The sequence below is a fragment of the Agelaius phoeniceus genome, chromosome 9 (assembly GCF_051311805.1).
Source record: "Agelaius phoeniceus isolate bAgePho1 chromosome 9, bAgePho1.hap1, whole genome shotgun sequence".
Taxonomy (NCBI): Eukaryota; Metazoa; Chordata; class Aves; order Passeriformes; family Icteridae; genus Agelaius; species Agelaius phoeniceus.
In genome coordinates, this window is record NC_135273.1 from 8326011 (window position 1) to 8346838 (window position 20828).

The following is a 20828-nucleotide window of genomic DNA, read 5'->3' on the forward strand; positions in this document are numbered from 1 at the left end:
GCACTGGAAAACTATGGTTAAATTAAAACTTTATTTTAAACCCTGACTACGATCCAGCAGTGATATGAAATTCATAAATAGCTTATCATACACCACAGGATAAAAAGTAGATTTAGCCCCTTGTTATTGAGACGAATTCATTGTTTGATATGAGATGGGAATCAGCTTTACTCCTCTGACCATCAAAACAGAGAAAGAAATTAAAACCACAGAGAGGAGAGCACAACCCACCCACACATCAGAGTCTCCTGTGAAAAGGGCCATATGAAAATGGTCCCTGGTGGAAAAAGCCACGCTGAGGCTGAAGCTTGCCTACATGTGGGCTGAGCCCAGGCAGCACCAAGCAGCAGCAGAGGTCTCTGATCCCCACCGTGGTGCACAGGATCTCAGCCCCTGACCTGCATAAAAGCAGTTCCCAAGCCCTGGCCCAGCCAGGTCCCAGCTAAAATCAGTGACACTATGCATGGGTGGCTCTTTCCAAAGCCTTCACCCTATTGTTTTTGGCCATGGCTTTGACAGGATGGCTGCAAACAACTTCTTGTGCCAGCTCAGCTTCAAAGCAAGAAAAGTGCTGTGGCCCTGGTCCCAAGGCACTGCAGAGACTCTCCTGGCACAGGGCACAAACTGGGCACTGAGGCTGTTTGGCTTGGCCAGGGATTCCCACATGGCTGACGATGCTGGTGCCTCTCCTGTGTTCCTGCCATGCTCCTGGTGCTTCCCAGTGGCTCAGGTTCCATGCTCAGCTACAGGAGCAGAGCTTGCCTGGATTTTTAAGGTGCTCCTTGAGATCTCCAAGCAGCTCCACGTCAGTGGTGCCTCTGCCAGAGGGGACCAGCAGCTTCCAGGTGGGAGAGGATCAGAAGTATTCCCCTTGGATACTTCAGTCTTGGAACCTCAGATAGAGGAGACAGCTTTCCTTTATCCAAGCCCCATTAATATCCCATTAAAAAAGGCAAACGTTCCTCATTCTTGGGGCCAGGCAGAGTCAGTGTGCTCTGCTCTGGCCATTACCCAGACTCTGTGTGTGTGAGGGGCATGCAGACCATGGGCTGTGGCACAGCAGCACCAATGCAGCCCAGCACAGCTGCTCCTGCATGCAGTGCAGAGCCCATCACTGGAGTGGCAGGGGGTGTGTGACCACAGGGTGCCTTGGAGAATGCTGTGGAGCAGCACAGAGAGGGAAAATGGGAAGCTGGTGGCGGGAGGCTCCAAGCAGCAGCATCCAGGAGCCAAATTGTGACGTGGGGAGATAAGGCTCTTGATGGATAGACCTCAGAAGGCTTGAAGGTTTTTGTTCTGCTTGGATAAGCACTCAAATATTCACACAGATAAGCTTCAGAAATGCATCTGCTCTGAAAACCTTTGTGTCTTAAAAAGCAGGGCTGGAAATAGAACAAGAGAATTCCTCTGTGGCTTTTGTGGCTCCTGGGCTTCCCTTCCCCAGCACCAGGATGACCAGAATTACCCACACAAGCAAACCAAGAGTCAGGACAGCTCCCAGAGCCAGACCTTCCCTGAACCTCAGGCATTCAGCTGTGCCTGAGCACCAGCCCAGCTGAGGGCTGAAGGCAGCACTGAGGATGGCCACAGTGAACCTGCACTCCCAATATCAGTGCTTGAGTGGAGTGTTTTGGAGGGTGCATCACTTCCTTGGAAACAAACTGGAGTCCTGTACTTTACTCCACGAGTTTCCTTGTACCATAAGTTGTTTAAACTGTTTGTCATTATGCATTTCCCACTCAGACAAAAACAGACCACAAAGCCTGAGGCACCAAGGCTGGTAGGAAAACGGAAATCCTGCTCCAAGTGGGCAGAGAGCAGCTCCCTGGCTCTGGGCAGCGCTGGCAGCCCCAGCAAAGGTTTGGGGCAGGAAGCAGCAATTTCTGGCTCTGTGGAAACCTTTCAGGCTCACCTTTGAAATATGACTCCAAATCAGTTCTGCAGAATTTCTGTCTGAGCATCCCCCAGTTTGGCATGCTGAAGGAGGAACCAGGTCCAAAGCCTGAGGTCAGAGCAGCAGAGGGCTTCCAGCAAGCCAGAGTCCCTCTGGGGTCCCATGGAGGGTCAGCTCATCTCTCCCCCTGTGCCTCTCCCTGGGCTTTTCAATTTGCTATTCATTACTTTGCCCTAATGAGTCTCCCCATCCACCCCCTAGCTTTAACCTCTTCCCTGCCAGGCTGTGTCTGGAGTTTACAGGAGAAAGTTGTTTATGTTAAATTGCTTTGTAATCGTTTCCTCCTCCGCCACCTCCCTTCCTTCCCCAATAAAAGCCCTACGGCATGTTTGGCAAATCCTCTAAACAAAGAGGAGGGTTTGGAGACCCAACAAATATTTGGTGAACCCAGTGGGGAAATAATGTCTTTTTTGAAGGACGTTACAGCCTGAATTCATAATAGTAGGAAATCAGCGTCCACCCTAGGTAAGGAATTGTCTACTTGCAGCTACCAAGCATAAAATACAGATGCCCCTGAAGCCAAAAGTCATCACTGGGTGCAGGGGTTAACCCTGTGTTTTCCTCCCCAGTCAAGATGGTGCTGATGGCAGCAAATCCATGTGTTTGCTGATCTCCAAATACTCGAAGTTGTGACAAGTGGGCAGGGAAAGGAGAACATAAAAAGGCAAGAGTGTTTTGAACTCACCTAGGCTGATGAACAGAAGCATAAGGCAATGAAAATCCATTAGCCTGACTGCTCCCTGCAGAGGAAGACCAGGCACACAAAATCCAATTCATTATTCTCTTTCTTATTTAACGCTAAGTAAGTCATTGAACTTTACTACTTGATCTATCCATTTTCTTTAGTAGTAGGGCTGCAGGAAATCTTTCTCTTCTCAAAGGGGGTTTCAAGTTTCTCACTGATATCACGTAAAAAATACTTGGGAGTGTATGAGTAAAAAATAACTGCATTTCAAAGAGAGCTTGAGCCATGCAGATAATGATAATTTTTCTTCTCTGAAGCACAGAACAGAAGAGTGGAGGCCCCTGGGAGCTGGGAGCACCATTGTTCTTCTTCCAGGCCATTATCTGGAGACAGGCTCTGAGATAGACTCTGATGAGGCCATGGGAAGGATTATCTGCTTGGAGTGCTAATGGCATGCATTTGACAACATCAACCTTTTAATTTATGAGGTGCCTTGTAACCTACAGGCAAAAAATTCATACCATGCAATAGCCCAAACACATCCGGTGCAATTAAAAATTGTCTGATCAAAGCCCAGCCTGCTCTACAGCCCCACTTCCCTAACTGCAGCTATGGAGAAAAGTCCCACCTTCCTAAAGGCACCTTACTGGATTTTGTACTGGGATGGCAGCGTTATATAACGAGAAATATATTAATGGAAACTATCCAGCACTGAAATCATTCCAGCCTTTTTATCACCACATTCCTTGCTCCCACATAAGTGAAGTGTGCAGGAATAAAAGCTGCTAAACATCATTCACCAGCAGACACACATTATGGGGTTTGCTCACAAGCCCCTAACAGCTCAGTGGTGCCCATGAGTGTTGGGATTCATACAGATACTCAGGGCAAACAGAGCTGTTCTTCCTGAGAAATTATTTTTCCACTGTCCCTGGCTTGTGGCCATGTCACCCTCTTGCATTTGAGGACAGTTTAGTGCTGTGACCCACATGAGTTACTCTTGTAGCTGCCCTGGTCCCAGTCTCTGTCAAAAGTTTGTCCCATGCTCCATGCTCTGGTCTTGGAAATAATCAGACAAATAATTTTTCTTCTATTGCATTATTTGTAAAAAAAAAAATAAATTTGATTTTTTCCATACAGTGAGAAGCTTAATGGCTTAGTCAGTATTCCTTTGAATAGAATATTCAGAGCAGCTTCTGAAACAGAGGGAAGGTTTGGGCAGCAAGCCCTCCTTTTTCAGCACCAATCAAGCAAAACAATGGGCCAGAGAGGTCTGATCTGTCTCAGCTTCTGCAGCATCACCACTGGACATGAGATTGGTGATCACAGTGATGGATCCAAATCAAGGTTGCTCCAAACCAGATGATCCCTAACCCATCACTCTGCATCTTCCTGTGCCAGTTGTTACCCCTGTTGGTGCAACATGCTGGGTGAGCTGAAACAAGCCTTGTCTGCAGGGGCTGGTTTCCAGCCAAGGAGCCACTGCCCCTGCAGCAGCACAGGGAGCAGAGCCAGGCTGGGAAGCAGGACATGGACTGGGAATTGAGGGCTGGGGAGGAGAGGGGGCAAGCACTAGCCCTGGCTTGGACAGGCTGATGTTAAAAACCACAGACAGGCATCTACCCTGTTGCCAGACAGCTGGAACTGGCTGGCAGTGAAACAGGAACAAAACCTCTCCCGTGGATGCTCTCAAGGTGGTTCAGAGCACTGCTACAGCACCTGTTGTGACTGGCAATTACTGCAGCACCTGCCTTGTGCTGCACGTGAGAGAAAAGCTCCAAAAATCCCAAGTATTGGACACAGGCTGTTTTGAGAGCTGTTTTGAGATGCTCCCGTGTCAGATCCAGCCTGGGTGCACTGGAGGTGTAGCTGTCCCAGTCTGGGGACAGGAATCCTCTGGGGTAGCAGCGATGCTTGGGCAGGGCTGTGTGTGAGCAGCAGGTCCCACATCGCCCTCCTGCCTCCTCCAGGGAGGATGGAGGATGGAGGATGGAGGATGGGGGATTGAGGATGGAGGATTGAGGATGGAGGATGGAGGATGGAGATGGAGGATGGAGGATGGAAGATGGAGGATGGAGGATGGAGGATCGCTGCCTGCCAGGGAGCGCTGCCTGCCAGCCAGCACAGCCCACACTGCCTCCTAAGTCAGCTAATTGAGATCTTATTTGATGGCTCCCAAGTGAGTATTTAGGGGAAGAGCAGACAAACACAGCAGCCCTGGCTGAAGGCGGGCTTGGAGCAATGGGAGCTCTGTGGGACATCTCCCAGCTCACCTGCTGCAGTCCAAGAGGAAGCTCTCCTCCCTCGCTGCACAATGAGAGGTGGCAGTGCAGGCTGACACTCACCTTTGTGTCTCAGGACACCTCTGGATCCCTGTTGGAAGCCAGGACATCCCTCTGGTTGTCCTGGATGGCTCAAGCCCCTGCCAGGGGGCTCAGGGACCTTGGCACCAGGCCCAAGACACCTGTGACTTTGATTGTGACCCATGGAGCAAATTACCACCTTTATATGAAGAATTATGAGTCAAGAGAGTTTAGGTAGAATAACAGTTAGTTTGTCACAGGGTGAAAAATAGATTTTTGAGGTTTTTAGAATGGGAGCTTGAGGTCCCAAGATGGAGGAATTTGGGTGTACCCTGTCCTTCTTCTTTCTTCTTCCTAAGCTCCATGTTCTGGGTGATGCTGGCACTTTTGGATTGGTTAAAGGTAGAAACTCACTGTCTAACTTAGATGATAGATATTGGGAAGTTTTGGTAAATGATGTACACGTAGTTTTGAGTATAAAAAGATAACACAACCTCTGAGGGCAGTCAGTGTGCCTCAACCTGACCTGCCAGGCAGACCTGCGGCGGGTCAGAGAAAGAATGTTACAGGTAAGAAATAATAAACAACCTTGAGAACGAGAACAGAAGAATCCTGACTCCTTCTTCAACTGCTGGGCTGGGAAAAGAGGCTTGTACATATCTGAGAGTCACTCTGAGCAGCAGAGATTCTGAGAGGTGCCTTCTGACACCCAGGCAGGTGAGAGGGGCACACACTGTACACCCGAGGTGATGGGGGCACAGAGGGTGTCCCTGGGGAGGCTGTGGTGGATGGCATTTGTTCCTCACCAGGGTGTCTGTAACCCTCACTGGACCAGTCAGTGTGGGGCTCTCCATCTGCACAGGGAAACTTTAACTGAGCACTGTTCTCCCTTCCCCACTAGGAATTGCTTTTCTTGATCCCTTCTTAACAAGAGGTACCTACATTTTGGCAGCAAAGCACTGTTATTCAAATTTTACCACCTGGAGAAACCTTTTGTGATGAGCTATTGTGCTGCACCTGCAATTGTTCCTTACCATGGCAGGGTCCCTCTCTGAAGGAGGGCAGCTTGCAGGTTTTAAGGGGGCTGCAGCACTCACCTGGCCCTGCAAAATGGCTCGTTGGTAGCTGAAATACTTATACACTGAACAGCTGCTGAGATTTTGAGCTCTTTAGTGTCTCTGTTTGCACATCTTTGGTGTAAACACTTAGATCTGATTTTCAAAGCATTGTGCCAATAAGCTTAAGAGCAATTATCAAAATAATTTTAGTAGGAAGAAGCCAAATATCATGGCTTTGAGAGAGACACTGGGCCAGGCTTGCAAAGGTACATCACTGCCTAGAGACACACAACAGTTGCTAATGGCTAAGGCACTGAACTAGTAAAAAATCCTCATTTAATCTCATTAAGGACAACAGGATTTGGTGCATTACACAGGATCAGATGGGAAGGGTACACCATTACATCTGAGATGCTCTGCTAATCATGCCAATAGCAAAAGTCTGCAAATGGTAAGCTTCTGTTTTCTTCTTTAGGTTGTGAACCTGGAGGTCAGGACTCATTTCCTATTTGTCTGGGAATTTTGCACTCTGGTGCAGCCAACATTAATAACTCTGAGCATCAATCCTGAAAGGAATGAGTAAAACCAAACCTAGACACTGCCCAGCCCCTGGTACAGTTCATACCTGGATTCAAACAGCTGCCAGGGCACTGACAAAAAAAACCTAAACTTGTGGGTGCTTAATCCAAGCAGGCAAACATTACCATGAAAAACCTGGAAGCTGAGTGGGGCAGGGAAGGAAAAAAGTGAGCCTGTGAAGCAAATGTGAGTACCAAGCTGCTGGTGTTGGTGAACCGGGAAGCTGATCACCAGTTTACATAACAAACCCAAACTCTGCTCCATTTCCAGCAGAGCAGGCCCAATTCTGTGGCTGGTTGGGAGGACAGAGGATGAGTGGGGCAGGGGCATGGCTGGCAGCCAGTGCCAGCACGCCTGGGGCAGCACGGGCACACCCTGCACCCCACAGCACCTGCCCACAGCACTGCCACCCCCGAGGCCAGGGGGCACCTCCTGCTTGGCACCACAGAACAGGAGGGAGGCTCCAGGCTGGGGGACAGCTCCAGGTCCAACGAAGCTCGGCTGGAGCCACTTGGAGGGGAGGAGGGGATGCTGAGGGGGTCCCATGTGTCTGTGGCTGGCCAGGGAGCTGCGTGGCTTCGCCTCAGCTGAAAGCTGCTCAGGTGAGCTTTACTCTGCTGCTGTTATCCACAAAGAATAGGAAAAACTTCTAGGAATGTTTTGGGCATATTTCAGCTGCCAGTCCTTTGGTGCATGGTCCTATATGGAATGTCTGACCTCAAACACTTCTTAACCTGTGTTTCCACGGTGCCTCTGCCTGGTGCATCCCTCTCTAAACCAATTACACTTTATCAGTAAAAGGCAACACCCACAGCACGGCCAAAGATACCCCAATTTTCCTTTTTGCATTGCCAATACTGTGTTTGCTCACCATCATCACCTTTTTTTATCCTTTTCCCATCTTGGTCACTTTTCCCAGCAGAGTTTGGCAGGTTGAAGTTACTGAATTGCAGGGATAAATCACCTGCTGTTACCATGGGCAGCTGCTCCTGGTGGATGGGCAGGCACACAAACATCTCAGAGAAAAAGCAGATCGATTTCTTCTGCCACATGATTGCCCAAAAATATTGTTGATCTTACATTATGTGTAATTGTTTGTATGAAGAGAAAGAATCCTTACTTCCTCCTGGGCCGTTTGGGAATTTGGCAGGGTCTGAAAGCGAGTCAGTGGTGCATAGGGTAATGCTCCATGGGGAGAGTGTGCTTAGTGCTATTGCAGGAGATCACATTAGTGCTCTTGACACAACCAAACAGAAAGTCCCAGCTGAACAATGAGTTTTTAGGAGGAAAAGTGAAACGTTAGCAAGGCGTGTACATCACCGCGAATTTGCTTCATCTTGCTCGTTGATGTGGTGGTAACAGAACTATTTTTAGTTATAATCCTTCAAACAGAACATGACTTCTCCCTTCTGATTAGTACAAAGCTGGCTGCTAGTCAAAGGATAATTATTTCCCAACACATCACCTAACACACACCAGCAAACAAAACACTCATTATTTGAACTATCCAGCACTAACTGTTGTTTAGCAGTTAACATTTTCTCGACAGCTTTAAATAGGACTAATTGCTCCAGCTTCATTAGCAGAGGTCATTTGCTGTTGGTGACAATACTTTTCTGGAGATAGTGTCTCGTATGAGATTAGATTATCAGGTCAAATTCTGCTCCCAGTGGCAATGATGCCTGACCGCATTTGGCCTCACGAAAGTCGGCTCTTTTCAGTTCATAGCTGCCCAATTTCCAGGCCTGCAGCTGATATATTACATAAAGGAAGTAAGTGCACTCCACCAGACGGGAAATTACAATAAATTAGGAAAGTGTGCAGCACAAGGAAGGTTTGCAAAATAGCCACTTCAAGGTTGTTAATAAAATCTCAGCCTCAGATAGTGTTTAGGGAAAAAAAAAAGCTGATAAAGAAGTTGTCCTTATAGTCGACGACACATGGATATCCAAGAGGGAAAGCAGCATCTGCATAAGAGCCAGTGCATGCAGCAGTTCAAACACCCAGCTGATGCTGTCAAATGCACAGTTCAGATCATAATCCACCTTTTTTGCACATAGTTCCATGCTGCTTGGAGCTACAGACAGTGGATGCTGAGGGCTGCAGTCTCAGAGTGCAGCGGATTTGCAGGAGGGCTTCTGTGCAGCTCTCACTGGTGGGGAGTCCTTCTGCAGAGCCTGTTGCGTGTCTGAAACAGCCTCAACTTCCCTGAGCACACACAAAACTGAATGCAGTCCTTCAAGCTGATCTATTCCCACTCAACCACGTGGAGAGAGGCTGCCTTCTTTTCAGGAGTGCTGAGCAAACACTGCGTGGAGCGTGGCCGGCGCCTTGGAGAATCAGGCGCCTTCCCTGTGGAAGTCTCCAGGCATCCTCGCCAAACAATTCTGGTCCTGGCAGCTGCAGGACATTTTCTGTGAGTGGATTTCTGGTTTACCTGTGTCTCCCTTCCCTGCAGGCCTGCAGCTCTTTGCTGTTGCTCTCCTGCCCACGTACGTGTGCAGCCGCATGCCCACCACCTTTTCTTTCTGACTTGCAGCTCCAACTGCTAATCCATGTCTGGTTTTCGTCAGAAAAAATTATTCATCCTGAGTGTTTGACTCGCTGCCTCGGGAGTATTTCAGCTGCCCCACGATGCTTCTCAGAGTATCCTTCTTCCCTGCAGAGAACAGCCTGTTCTGCGTGTGATCCACGGCAGAGTGCTCGCTAGCAGCCTCCCCTGCCTCGCACACGTGTGTGCCATATGTCCTGCTCTGTCCTCACTGTTACTGTACCACTGCCTTTTCCACGCCGTGCAGGATGGACTGGCGTGCCCTGTGCAGGCTGCCAGTGGGATTACTTCAGCTGTCTATGAAGGCACTCAACGTGTCAGCCTCCAGACTCTTCCAGCAGGTCCTCAACTGGCAAAAATTCAACAGCAGGCAAATCCTGACTGCTTTGCTGACACAGCTGGCCCTTCTGAGGTCAGTGGGCCAAACTCATCCTACCTCAGTGCCATTACACTTGTCCAGGAGATGCATCACCCAGTACAGTTCTTCAGCAGGGCAAGCAGAGCAAGTTCTGGCCATAAATTTCTCACCACCTAAGCTGGATCCTGTTGAAGCAAAAATGTCACTACTTTTTAAAGTCTAAGGGCAGGAGTGTTTGGATAGTTAAAACTGAGTGTGTGAACTGATTTATGAGATGAAGAGCCAAGTCCATCAGGCTGTCCTGCTCCATGCAGTAGGCCCTGTGCTTCTCCAGGATCTAGCACCCTGCTGAGGATGAGGGCTTGACAGTCACTTCAGTTCTCAGCCAGGTGCTGGGATCCTGTCCTGATCTACCCAGCAGGCAAGGACCTGGCCCTGCCCTGGCTCTGTGATCCACAACATCCCCAAGGAGAGCAGCGCTGTCTCCCCATCCCATCCCATCCCATCCCATCCCATCCCAGACATGCACAGCCAACATCTCGCTGCAGTTGCTGGCATCAGACATCACCATCCAGGGCACCCTTCTGGTCCTGTTGTGTTTGCTATAATCAAAGATAAAACCAGATTTTTTTTTTAATTATTTGATGGCAGAGCCCACTTCACTTAGCTCCTGATCTGATGTCACCCCAGCATTTTAAGGAGCCCATTTCACGGTTATCAAGGAAGACACCATTAACTGCAGCTCACATCAAACTCCAGTGACATCAATGGAAAAGTATTATTTACTTCTCCAGTCCCTTTATTTTGTATTTGCATAAAAAGAGTAACTTTTTTTTTCCCCCTGAAAATACAACATCAGAAATTGCAAAGGACAAATTCCTTAACTTTGAAAACAAAGAAAAATGAACAACTGGTTTCCAAAACAAACCGTGAGCCACCACCCTTAAGAACTCGCTCTGGGAAGAGCTGTTCCTGGGAGCTGATATTTAATTAAACTATACTCCTGAGTTTAATAAAGCCAAAAAATACTTCACTTTTATTCTACACTGTCTTTTTGTTTGTCTGTCTGCCATTTATTCATTTCAGTAATGAAAAACTTTATGAAACCACAGGATAGAGCACACCTTCATAAAGCAATAAAGGAAGACAACCTTTCGGAGCAGGGGCACAAAGCTGCAGCACTTCTGCTCACTGTAACTCCTTACTGAGATCAATGAAAAATACAACATTCAGTTATCAGACCTGCTCTCAGCATGAGGTGGACCCACTTGTGGGGTGGCATGTAATGCTTACAGAGATTTCTTTCTACTCAAGACCATTTCAAGCTTTCAAATTAAGCGTCCTCTGTAATCTTAAATATTCTGGTCTCCTGACTCCCAGCCAGGTACTCCAACGACAACAACAACATAATTAAAAAAAAAAAAAAAGAAAAAAGAAAAAAAAGGAGAAGAATATATTCCAGAAAGAAATAGTTCAAGAAAATGAGTATTCATTATCAGTGTGGAAACACCTTGTCATTAGCCATTAATTTTTTCCCATTAATAAGGGAAGTCAGTGGACCTCACTGCAACAGGAACACAACCATACTGGGTTTCAAACAGGTTTTTTACAACACTGTGTCAGGAAAAGCCATTAGATCAAGTTGTATTGGTAATCTGAGCCATCTTTAGAGAAAAACAAATGCTGTTCTTCCCATTATAGGTTGGTATTGTTTCAAAACCTATAGAGACACACTTGCTTGTGCTGCAATGGTATTTATTGCACATAGACCAATTACTTACACAGTAGTAAATTGCACCAAAGTATAAATATGTTATAAAACACACACAGAGAGAAAAATGGAAATGACACACAAGAGCTAAAATAACAGCAGATTCACGTGGGCATTTGGAATTAAAAATAAAAATAATAAAGTCTCTTAAGATATTTTAATTTATAATATGGATATATTTACAGTACCTTCAAAAATAATATTAAAAAAGTCACTCTCTCAATAAAACTATAACAGATCAGACAAAACCAGAAATCAGGTTCAGGGTCGGTGTTACGCAAACCTCCGTTTCCTTTTCAATCTGCATGTGTGTATGTGTGTGCAAGTAATATCTTCAAATAACTTTACAACTCTAACACTGTGCAAAAAAACGACTTTGTCGCCATTTTTTTAAAAAAATGTGCAGTAAATTTTTGTTGCCAGGATTCTCCCCCCTCCCCCCGTTCATCTGTAATTACAATGAACAAGCTGCAGAAGGTTCCTCACCCCCCCCCTCCCCGGCCCTTGTCCTAAAACCCTATTAGTGGTATGTAAATATGCTGTTTAATATAAACATGGTCCGTTCATTCCCCTGTACAATATGCACAGTTTGAGGTAGAAGTTTCTCAGCCTGACTGCTATTGTCTGGCCGAAGGAGATAAGCACAGTAACTCACTGCTGGCTGATGCACAGGGAATAAGCACAAGAGTGTGGGTTGGGTTGTTTTACCCCCTTCCAAAATATACCAGTGCTCCTCACTGCTCGTTATTTTCTCTCTCGCTACTCTGCAGGCGAGCAGAGCACGGCTGCTCCGAGATTAAAACTCATCTTGCCGGCAGGTCTGTGTCTCGCCGCCCGCGCTCTGTGCCCGGAGCACCTGCAGCACCGACCCCGCGCCTCCCCAAAAAACCCCGGTGCCCTGGGAGAGGGGATGAGCCCGGGGCCGGGCGGGGGTGGCCGGACCCCAGCTGAAGCCGAACTCGGTCGCAAGGGCCAGCACCACCCGCCAGCTCGGCCACCGGCACGGTCCTGGGACAGCCACCCGGGCGCTGCCGCCACCGTGCCCGCGACAGCGCGTCTCCCAAAGACAGGCGGCTGCCTCTGGCATGGGCTGCTGGCTTCCTTTGCTCTCCGCTCAGTGGGTTTCCTGTTTTCTGTAGTTTCGGATGAGGTATGTCGTACACCAGTTCACCTGCTTTTATTCCTAAGTAAACACCCGCACTCCCCGTGCCACGGCAGGGATCGTGTCGCTCGGCAATAGCGTTACCATCGGGCAGCTGCCGGGGCTTTCTCCGCTCCTGAGTGTCTCCCTGCCTGCCTTTCCCCCCTGTCCCGGCTCCGGCGCGGCCCCCACGCCCCCCCCTATACCTTGGACTCCGAGTCGGAGGCTTTGCTATGTCTCTCCTCCAGGCTGGACTCGCTGCCGCCCCGAGTGCCCCCGTTGCAGTCGGACCAGGTCCCGGCCAGGCTGCGCTCCGGGGAGCCCACGGTGCTGATGAAGCCCCCGGGCAGCCGGGCCAGCTCCCCGCCGCCGCCGTGCAGCCACCGGTCGGCTTTCCGGCGGCAGCACAGCAGCCTCTTGAAGGCCTTACGAAAGTCGGGGCTGCGGCAGTAGATGATGGGGTTGAACGCGGAGTTGGCGTAGCCCAGCCAGTTGAAGAAAACGAAGAGCCAGTCCGGCACCAGGTCCCTGTTGAAGACGTTGACGATGTTCACCAGGAAGAAGGGCAGCCAGCAAAGGGTGAACACCCCCATGATGATGCCCAAAGTCTTGAGGGCTTTCTGCTCCTTCATGGCCATGATGCGGGAGGTCTTTCTCTTGCTGGCCCGGCCGTTGCCGAGGATGGGCTGGTGGTGAGGGTGAGCGGGCAGGGGCGTCTGCGGCTGCTCCTGGCTGCCGTAGAACCGGCCCTCGCACCTATCGATCTTCCTCATCTGCTCCTTGGCCTCTCTGTACACCCGCAGGTACACAAAGATCATGATGAGAAGGGGGATGTAGAAAGAAATGATGGACGAGGCGATGGCGTAAGCCCTGTTGGTGACGAAGTCGCAGCAGCCCGGATCCTGGTAGCACTCCAGCGCCTGGGGGTCGTCATCCCGCCACCAGTGCATCATGATGGGCAAGAAGGAGACCAGGGCAGAGATGGCCCAGACGGTGCAGATGATGCCCTTGGCCCGACCCTTGGTCATGAGGCTCTGGTAGCGGAAAGGCGAGGTGATGGCCAGGTAGCGGTCGATGGCGATGACGCACAGGGTCTCGATGCTGGCCGTCACGCAGAGCACGTCCAGCGAGGTCCAGCACTCGCAGAGGAACGACCCCCAGAGCCAGGTGCCCCGCACCACCAGCGTGGCCCCGAAGGGCACCACCAGCAGCCCCATCACCAGGTCGGCGCAGGCCAGCGAGGTGATAAACAGGTTGGTGAGGGTCTGCAGCCGCTGCGTCCTCCCGATGGCCGCGATCACCAGCACGTTCCCGGCCACGATGAGCAGCACCACCAGGGCCATCAGCAGGCTCATGCCCACAGCCCACTGCTGCGACAGCTCGGCGGCGGGCAGCTGCCGGCTCCCGGGCGGCACGGCCGTCACCCCGGCCACGGAGCGGTTCTGGGGGCCGCAGTCCGGAGGCAGCCACCCATCGCCCATGGCTGTGCGGGGCGCTTCGGCCGCCGCTCCGCACCGCGCCGCGGGCAGGAAGGCGGCGCCGCCGCCGCTGCCACCGCCCGGGGGCTGCCGCATGGCCCCGCGCCGCGCCGCCGGACGGGCCCGCCCCGACACCGCCCCGACACCGCCCTGGCACCGCCCCGGTACCGCCCCAGCACCGCCCCGGTACCGCCCCAGCACCGCCTCGGTACCGCCCCTGCACCGCCCGCCGCCAATCGGCACCGAGCGAGCGGCACTGAAGCGCCCCGCCCGCGCACCGGCGGTACCGCTGCCCGTGCTCCTGCCCCTGTCCCTGCCCCTATTCCTGCCCCTGTTCCTGCCCTTATCCCTGCCGCTATCCCTGCCGCTATTCCTGCCCCTATCCCTGCCCCTATCCCTGCCCCTATCCCTGCCCTTATCCCTGCCGCTATCCCTGCCCCTATCCCTGCCCTTATTCCTGCCCCTGTCCCTGCCTCTATCCCTGCCCTTATCCCTGCCGCTATCCCTGCCCCTATCCCTGCCCGGATCCCCGTGTTTGCTCTGCGTGCCCCGCGGCTGCCGGGCACAGAGCCCCTTCCCGCACGGCAGTGTGGATGTCCTGAGCAAGGGGTGTCTGTGCCCGGCAGCCGCAGGGCAGGCAGGGGATACGGGCAGGGTAGGCTCCTACCGGCTTCTGGAGCAGAAGTTACTTCTCTTTATCCCTGGAAAATGCAAAATGCCAGCACTGTTAGCATCACTCTCCCCTGGAAAGTAATTGCCATGCCCATTGGATGTCCCCATCGGGGACAAGCGTCGCGCTCCCAAGCCCCCTGTCCCCAGTGCCTCCTCTCCCAGCCTGGGCAGCCCCTGAGCCCCCATGTAAAACCCACTTACAGGGATGATGCTGCCAGCTTTGTGCAGGGACTGCGGCTGCCGCTCGTCCCCTGCATCTCCCCATCGCGAATCCTTTTTTCCCCTTCTCCTCCAGCCCTGCCAGACTAAGCCACTGCAGGGTAAGGAGGTGGGAGCCCCAGCTCCCTTTTCTGGCTTTATCTGCTGTGCTGAACAAATCTCTTTGGACTTTTAAAAATGCCTGCAGTAGCTTTGACACAGTCTGGTCAAAGCCACGAAATCTAGGGACTGCTCTAAGTATTAATGCTGTTAGTACCATTGTTTGGTAATGAGCTACTGAGTAAAGTACGTGAATCATCAGGAGGCTGCAATGCCCAGACAACCGACTGAGCAAATCCCTGCCCAGGTCCCATCCCCTCCTGTGAAACCTGCTGCTAGGAACTTGTTTGGTTATATTTCCATCTACCTGCTTGGCTCTCTGTTCTGCTCTGAAGATGTAAGACTGCATTTTACTGCATTTTACTGTTTTAAACTTCTTAAAATAATGTGGAGCAACCACTGAGTAAATGAGAACAATGTCCCCTCTCTCCTGCCTTTTAAATCATTGGCATGTCTTTACAGCAGCACCAAATGTTCCCCACAGCACTCTGGGAGCAACTGGAAGTCACAGTTATTTTCTTCCCCCTATATATTTATTCTGCTAAGACTGCTCTGCTGTTCCAGCTGGCCCATAAAAATCCCTTCTAGGCTTAGGCTTGATTTACAAGGTCGCAACCTGGGAAAAAAATTATTTATTTATTTACACACTGTTTACTTAACCCTGACTAAAGGCCACACACCAGCGTGGACCTGCTGCTTGGCAAACCATTCCCTCATGTTCCCATGGACTTTGCTTTGCTGCTCGTCATCTGCTGGACCAAAGCATGACCCTCTTTAGTGGGAAGGGAAGGAGGCATGGCATCTTCAGGAACAGAGGGAGACCTTATGCCAAATGAAAAGCAGAAGGGTTGTTTCCAGGAGTATTTGCCCAGGTCTGGTACCTGGAATTCTGATCTAAAAAAAAAAAAAAAAAGTAATCATATGAAACCAGGTTAGTGGAGCTGTGGGATAGAAACAATTTTTTCTTTTCTACATTTAGCTGGAACACTTAAAGTAAGTATTCGAGGCCCATGGTGCATCATTGCACCAAAACCTTCACAGATGAGATGCTTGGATGAATTTTGTGAATGCATACAGTCCATTTTAGCATAAAATCAGCCAGAAAAAATTCAGATAAAATCTTACATATTTTTCCCAAGATGACACTGAAGCAGTGGTGGGGATACCCTGCAGCTGTTTTACTTGCTATTCCTGGAGCACCATCCATCTGTCATCTGTCCAGATCCATTATTGCTGTAATATCTTTACACAGTTAATAAATACCATAAACTAATAAAATGCCAGCTCTTTGCCTATCAAGCTATCCTATCAGATCTCCAGCAGGAGGTCTCTTCCCACCATAAGAGAAGATAAGCTTAAAGGTTGGAGGACTAAAGGAAATTATTAACAAGTATGCAATAAAGCAGAAGACATAATTGTGTGTTGCTTCTCCGTGTCTTTGTTGGTTCTACACACATCAATCTGGAATGTCAGATCAGAGCTGGAGCCAGAATGTCTTTGGGAAACAATGCATCTCCAAAGGAAAAAATAAGCAAGTTTACGAATTCTGTACAGAACATCCCTCTGGCCCTTGCAGCACAGAGCAGCCAAATGTTCACTGTGGGCTTAACCCCTTTCAGAGCATTACCTTTTGCAAATCTCCTCTAACTCCAAGTTTCCTTGGTTTTTGTTTTTTTTTTGTTTTTTTTTTTTTTTTGTTTTGTTTTGTTTTGTTTTGTTTTGTTTTGTTTTTTGGTTTCTTTCTTTTTTTTTTTGGGGGGGGTTTTTTGGGGTTTTTTTTGGTTTTTTTTTTTTTTTTTTTCATTTCAGACAGCTCTTTAACATGATTTAAATCCTTCCAGTCATTTGCATATTATTTAAGGATGTTCTGTTAGGTCAAGAGAAGAGCTTACAGCACTGAAATGCTTTGTTTCTCCTTGCTCTCCAAATCACAGTTTTTAATGAGCAACAGGTAGATCTGATGAGAACTAAAATGTATTGCCTTTGAGTCACCCTGTTGGCATGAGCTGTGAAACCTCAGCATTTCAGGAACTGAAGTGAGCTATGTGGGTGTTTTTTAAACCCAGTCCTTTGAGATGCTTTGCACAGCTTCCAGCTTATCTTCACGCACCTCCCTCAATGCAAAGCAGATTCCAAGATGAGGGTTCTGCTGAATGGATTCTGTCCCTACCAGCAGCACCAGCAGTGGGGCAGGAGATTGGGAATGGTGCTGGACACTGGGACTAACCCCTTCCTTCATAGTAGCAGTAGCTAGGGCAGTGGATTTGCTGCTGCCACTCTGCTGTAAAACATCCCTGGATCTCCAGGGCTGCTCTGAGCTCTGTGTTGCCTTGTGGTGCCCCTTAGACAAGGATCTTGTCTTCCTTGCCCAGTCTTGGTCCAGCTGTGCCTTCATGAATCAAATTCAGGGACCACTATTATTAACATAATTCCCTCTAAAAACATGAGCTATTTGTTCTCTTAAGGCATTCATCAAAGTCCACTGAAAAGCCTGGAAATCCTCCCATTGATTTCAGTGAGCCTCATGTTGTAATTCCTTCTCTGGAGAAAAAGAACCACCTAAAAGCAAATTAAAAATGCATTTGCTGTCCATTTTTCTTCCTGCTGTCTTCTTTAATCTCTTAGAAAACTTAGCATGCATCTGGTAAATCATTTTGTGTTTGCTACCTGGACAGTTGACTAAAACCTGCAGGAAAGTAGGTGAGAAACAACTCTGAGAATCCTCATGTGAAGTGCTTCACCCTCTCCCTGCTGGCCCGGGAAGAAGTCACCACTTGGCTCTATTCACACTGGACATTTGTTGTTAGAGAAATAGAGACATGATGGAACATTGCCACAAGATCCATGTCTCTTGCTTTTAAAATAAACATCTTGGCTTTGACTTGACGTTTATTTTCCATAAATGCCTCAGCCTCAATTTGGCATTTCAGCAGCAGTGGGAGGCTGTTATCCTGTGACAACACACAATTCCATTGACATTATCTCCTGAGTACGTGTGACAGTGCTCCAAATACTGCATGTAGTTGATTTCTGTTAAACAATATCAGAAAAATATATAGCAAAGGTATCAAAGAACAGAAGTTCCAGCCCTATGCTGTGTGTGTAATGCTATAATTCCATGGGGATGCTGTGTACAAGTGTGAACTACCTTAGGATGAAGCACACCCTGAGTTTGACTTTGGGGGTCCCAAGCAGTGAATGCTTATTAATTCCTGTTCACTCAAGGGCTGTGGCTGATGTGATGGTTAGTATGTACAGGACTGAGCATATCAATGTTTAGAAAAGTCCCAAACCAATCTGAACACACATAAATAAATCCTGATGCTCTGGAAGACCCTGTCACAGCAACTCAGCCGTTGTTCAGAGTATTTTTGTTGTCGGGAGACTGTCTTACAATCATGCTGATTCACTAATTCCCTTCAGGTGATAAAAGAGATGCAATATGTCTTTCTGTCTCTCTTTCACACACTGAGCAAAACAGTGCTGAAGAGCAGCCAAGTCATGTTTCTTGTCTCCTGAAATCTGTGTTTCATTGTTGCTAAAAAGTCAAAATTCAGAAGAAGGCTGAGTTTGACCAACACCATTCAGTTCTCCCAGAATGGACTTCATTTGCAATCTGGACTAATATTAATCTGGAGTAATAATTATGTGCTCATTAATCCAGATTACAACTGACTGCAATTGCTCAAGTTTCTGGGTATTCCTGTCTGCATCCCCCTGTACTTTCTCGACATCCCGACTCTTCTAGAGACACTGGCACTGTGAGAAAAGGCTGCCTCTTTTTTAAGCATCAGCAATTCCTGTGAGAGAGGTGGCAAAACATTTTACAGCAGGCCAGAAAACCCTGCAGTGGCCAGAGGCTTTGTTTATACAGAGAGATTGTGGTCAGAGATGACAGCAGAGGAGTGATGACTGAGTCCTCTGAGGTTTTGTGTTAGTCTATTCCTGCTTCAATGCATACTGGCTGCAAGAACATGCCTTATTTCTCCATCCTGATGCTTACCCATCCATATGATGACAGTAGCATGCTTTGGGAAACTCCATTTCACATTTTACCTGGAAAAAACCTGGTGCTTTAAAACCACATCTTGATATGGGCTTGATGAAAAAAGCACAGCAGCAGCATTCGGGTGTCCATGCTGGGTGCTGAAATGTGGAAATCAGAGACCATTTCTTTCCCCTTCACATCAAGGATAACTAGAGCACATAAGTGACTGGAATGTTCAAAAAGACTCATTCAGTGTTTTTGGACGTGTGAGAAATCTGTGTCTCTGTTCTGAATGGCAAAAGCCTGCGTTGAGCAGCAAGGCTGAGGGTCAGCTCCAGCTGGCTGTGAGGGTGGCTGATGGTTGAGGCTGATTTAGAGGTTTGGTCAGCCCAGTACTCTTGGCTGAGTGTCTCCAGATGTAGCACTGAGGCCTTGGATTCTGTAGGGACATGGGTTAGGGCTCCCACTGCGAGAAAGTACATTCTGGATTTTTTTTAAGCAAGAAAAGTCAGTTGTGGTTCATGCTAACTTAGGGCAGTGCCATGGGAAAGATTTCTGAAGAACTGAGATTGTGTCACTACATGTGAAAAAGTTAAATAGTTCCTTTTTCTGTGGCATTAAGAATGTCTTTAGAAGGTTTGGGAGATTCTGAATTGCAAATTTTAATTTTCAAAGCTATATTTTTGGCAGTTTAAAATATTCAGTGACAGATTTTTTCAGTGATTGCTTTTATTTGGTGCAAATAAATACAGAATTAGCTAAAAGAGGAAGAAATAGTAGGATGCATCAGAGTTAGATGGGGGTCTTGCAGAGCCATGCAAAGCTGCTATCAAGTAGCATAAGAAAACACAAATATTAAAAATAATCTTGGGAAAATATATTGCGACAACTTTAATTCTGCGTTGTTCTTTTTCCCCCTAACCTGTTGCTTTATACCTCCCTGATAAATGTCTTTGATACCTGCTTCTGGAAACTGCTGAAGATGTTTAAACCTCCTTAACATCAGCCTCAGATGTAGTCCATGCCTGTCACAGAGTGAAAACTGCTGGGCTTCAATCATCACAGAATAAATGGTTGGGCTTCAATCATCACAGAATAAATGGTTGACTTGCACCTGCCTTGCACGTGGGTGAGCTCACCCCTTACCAGTGAATGCACTGCCCTGACTGACTTGCAGACCAGCTGAGCCTCTGGCAAGTGGGGAAGGAAAAGTGCTGGAATGCTTTGGTGCATCCTTCTAAACACATTGCCAGTGTTTAAAGCAATGCTTACAGTAACACATCTGCTGCTAATAACCTTTTCTGACTGGCTATGAGACACCTCTGCTGACCATTTCTTGGTGGAACTGGATTCTTTGGATTAGGTTTTTTGTCACCTCTGCATCTTTTGCTTTTCAATAGCTGTAGACCAGGGCATGCACCTTTTTTATTTTTTATTTATTCAGTCTATCATAAAATCATTTTAAGATGGCGATAAATTGCCTCACTTTTCACCTGTTTGCTTATCAATTTGTAATTACAAATTAAATTATGATACGCCAGCTCTGCAAGTAACATTTCTGGTGGAAAATCCCCTTTTAGGTACCACCTACTGGGAAATATCTCTTCAGTCTGCATTTGGCAACAGACACCTGGTATGGTAAGGTGAAATGCTCAGCATTCCCCTCTTTCCTGGAGGTAAAGCAGATAAACATGTGTTCTGTACTTTTGGAAATCTGGTCAGTTTAAAGCTATATATCTACATCTTTCAGTAAATTAATTATGGTCTTAAAATGTAGTTTTAACTAGGGAAAAAAAAAGCAAGCTAAAGTGACCCTTTAATCAGTGAGCCTTCCTGTCAGATTCCTCTCTAGTTTTGTTCAATGACTGATGAAGCAAAGTTAATATTGTTCCTTATCTCAATTTTTATTGAAAGAGCCTAATTTTGAAGTCAGTTTAACCAGACCTCTCTTTTCCCCATCCTCTTCAATCAA

The 20828-nt window shown here is 48.2% G+C and overlaps 1 protein-coding gene across 1 annotated transcript; it reads right to left on the reverse strand.

Moving 5' to 3' along the window:
- Window positions 1–6319: 6319 nt before the first annotated feature.
- ADRB1 (adrenoceptor beta 1) lies at window positions 6320–13998 on the reverse strand. Its single transcript, XM_054636976.2, has 2 exons — window positions 12607–13998; window positions 6320–9673 (listed from the first exon to the last, which is right to left on the reverse strand). Exons 1-2 carry the CDS (start codon window positions 13972–13974, stop codon window positions 9662–9664), a joined length of 1380 nt encoding a protein of 459 aa, XP_054492951.2. The 5' UTR covers window positions 13975–13998; the 3' UTR covers window positions 6320–9661.
- Between the last annotated feature and the right edge of the window lie 6830 nt (window positions 13999–20828).

Excerpts from the sequence above, each read along its gene's own strand:
- ADRB1 (XM_054636976.2), bottom strand. The coding sequence starts at position 13,974 with ATGCGGCAGCCCCCGGGCGGTGGCAGCGGCGGCGGCGCCGCCTTCCTG.